This window comes from Alligator sinensis, unplaced genomic scaffold (genome assembly GCF_000455745.1).
Source record: "Alligator sinensis unplaced genomic scaffold, ASM45574v1 scaffold1065_1, whole genome shotgun sequence".
Lineage (NCBI taxonomy): Eukaryota > Metazoa > Chordata > Crocodylia > Alligatoridae > Alligator > Alligator sinensis.
In genome coordinates this window covers 29,397-30,407 of record NW_005842812.1, presented here as the reverse complement: position 1 = coordinate 30,407, position 1,011 = coordinate 29,397, and the positions used below count along the sequence as shown (strand labels likewise).

General features: G+C 69.6%; 1 protein-coding gene across 1 annotated transcript in view; it reads right to left on the bottom strand.

The window, feature by feature from the left end:
• WNT1 (Wnt family member 1) overlaps nucleotides 1-651 on the bottom strand; it is a 4,539-nt gene extending 3,888 nt beyond the window's left edge. Inside the window, exon 1 of the mRNA XM_006035234.2 lies at nucleotides 635-651. Coding sequence (XP_006035296.1) covers nucleotides 635-651 — 17 coding nt within the window. The remainder of the gene's footprint in view (nucleotides 1-634) is intronic.
• Nucleotides 652-1,011: the final 360 nt, after the last annotated feature.

The following is a 1,011-nucleotide window of genomic DNA, read 5'->3' as shown; positions in this document are numbered from 1 at the left end:
CGGCTGCCGGGGGTGTGAGCGCCTGGCACGCCCGTGTGCCCAGGGCCGGGCTGGCACGGCGCGCGCACACGCACACGCACCCTTGCGCGCCAGGACGCGGGCTTGCCCATTTGCGTGCCCCCACACACATGCGGGCGCGCGCACACTTGCACTCACAGTCGCACAGACTTGCACACACACACTTGCACATACGCAGACGCGCGCACATGCTTGCGCGCACACATGCTTGTGCGCGCACGCACACACGTTTGCACGCACTGAGGTTCCTACTGATGAACCGGGGGCTCCACTAAGGCCGGCGGCGGAGGGGGGAGTGCGGGAAGGGTGCGTGGGGACCGGCGCAGCGGGCAGGTCGCAGCTGCTGGCTCCCCGGTGTGCGCAGGTGTGCGCACTTACACACACACGACACAGAGGCTAGACCAATGCACACAAACCACGACCCACACACCATCGTTCCTACACACACGTGCGCACACACAAACGCACCCGCTCACACGCGCACACAAACCCGCACGCACACACAGGGGCGCACCTACACACACACACGCGCGCGCGCATAGGCGTACCCACAAACACACACACACGCGCGCGCGCAGGGGCTCCGCGCGAGGCAGCTCAGGTGATGCACACAAACCACGACCCACACACCATCGTTCCTACACACACGTGCGCACACACAAACGCACCCGCTCACACGCGCACACAAACCCGCACGCACACACAGGGGCGCACCTACACACACACACGCGCGCGCGCATAGGCGTACCCACAAACACACACACACGCGCGCGCGCAGGGGCTCCGCGCGAGGCAGCTCAGGTGTGTCCGCGCCGCCGCCCCGGGGGAGCGGGACCTGCTGCGGGGGACAGCGCTGAGGCCGCGGGCGACGGGCGCTCCCAAGCCGGGGAGGAGCCTCGCGTCCCGGCTCCGACCCCGGGGGCAGCCGTCGGGCTCCTCAGCCGGGCCGGGGGAGCTGGAGGGGGGCCGGGGGGACACCCCACCGCCGCTCTG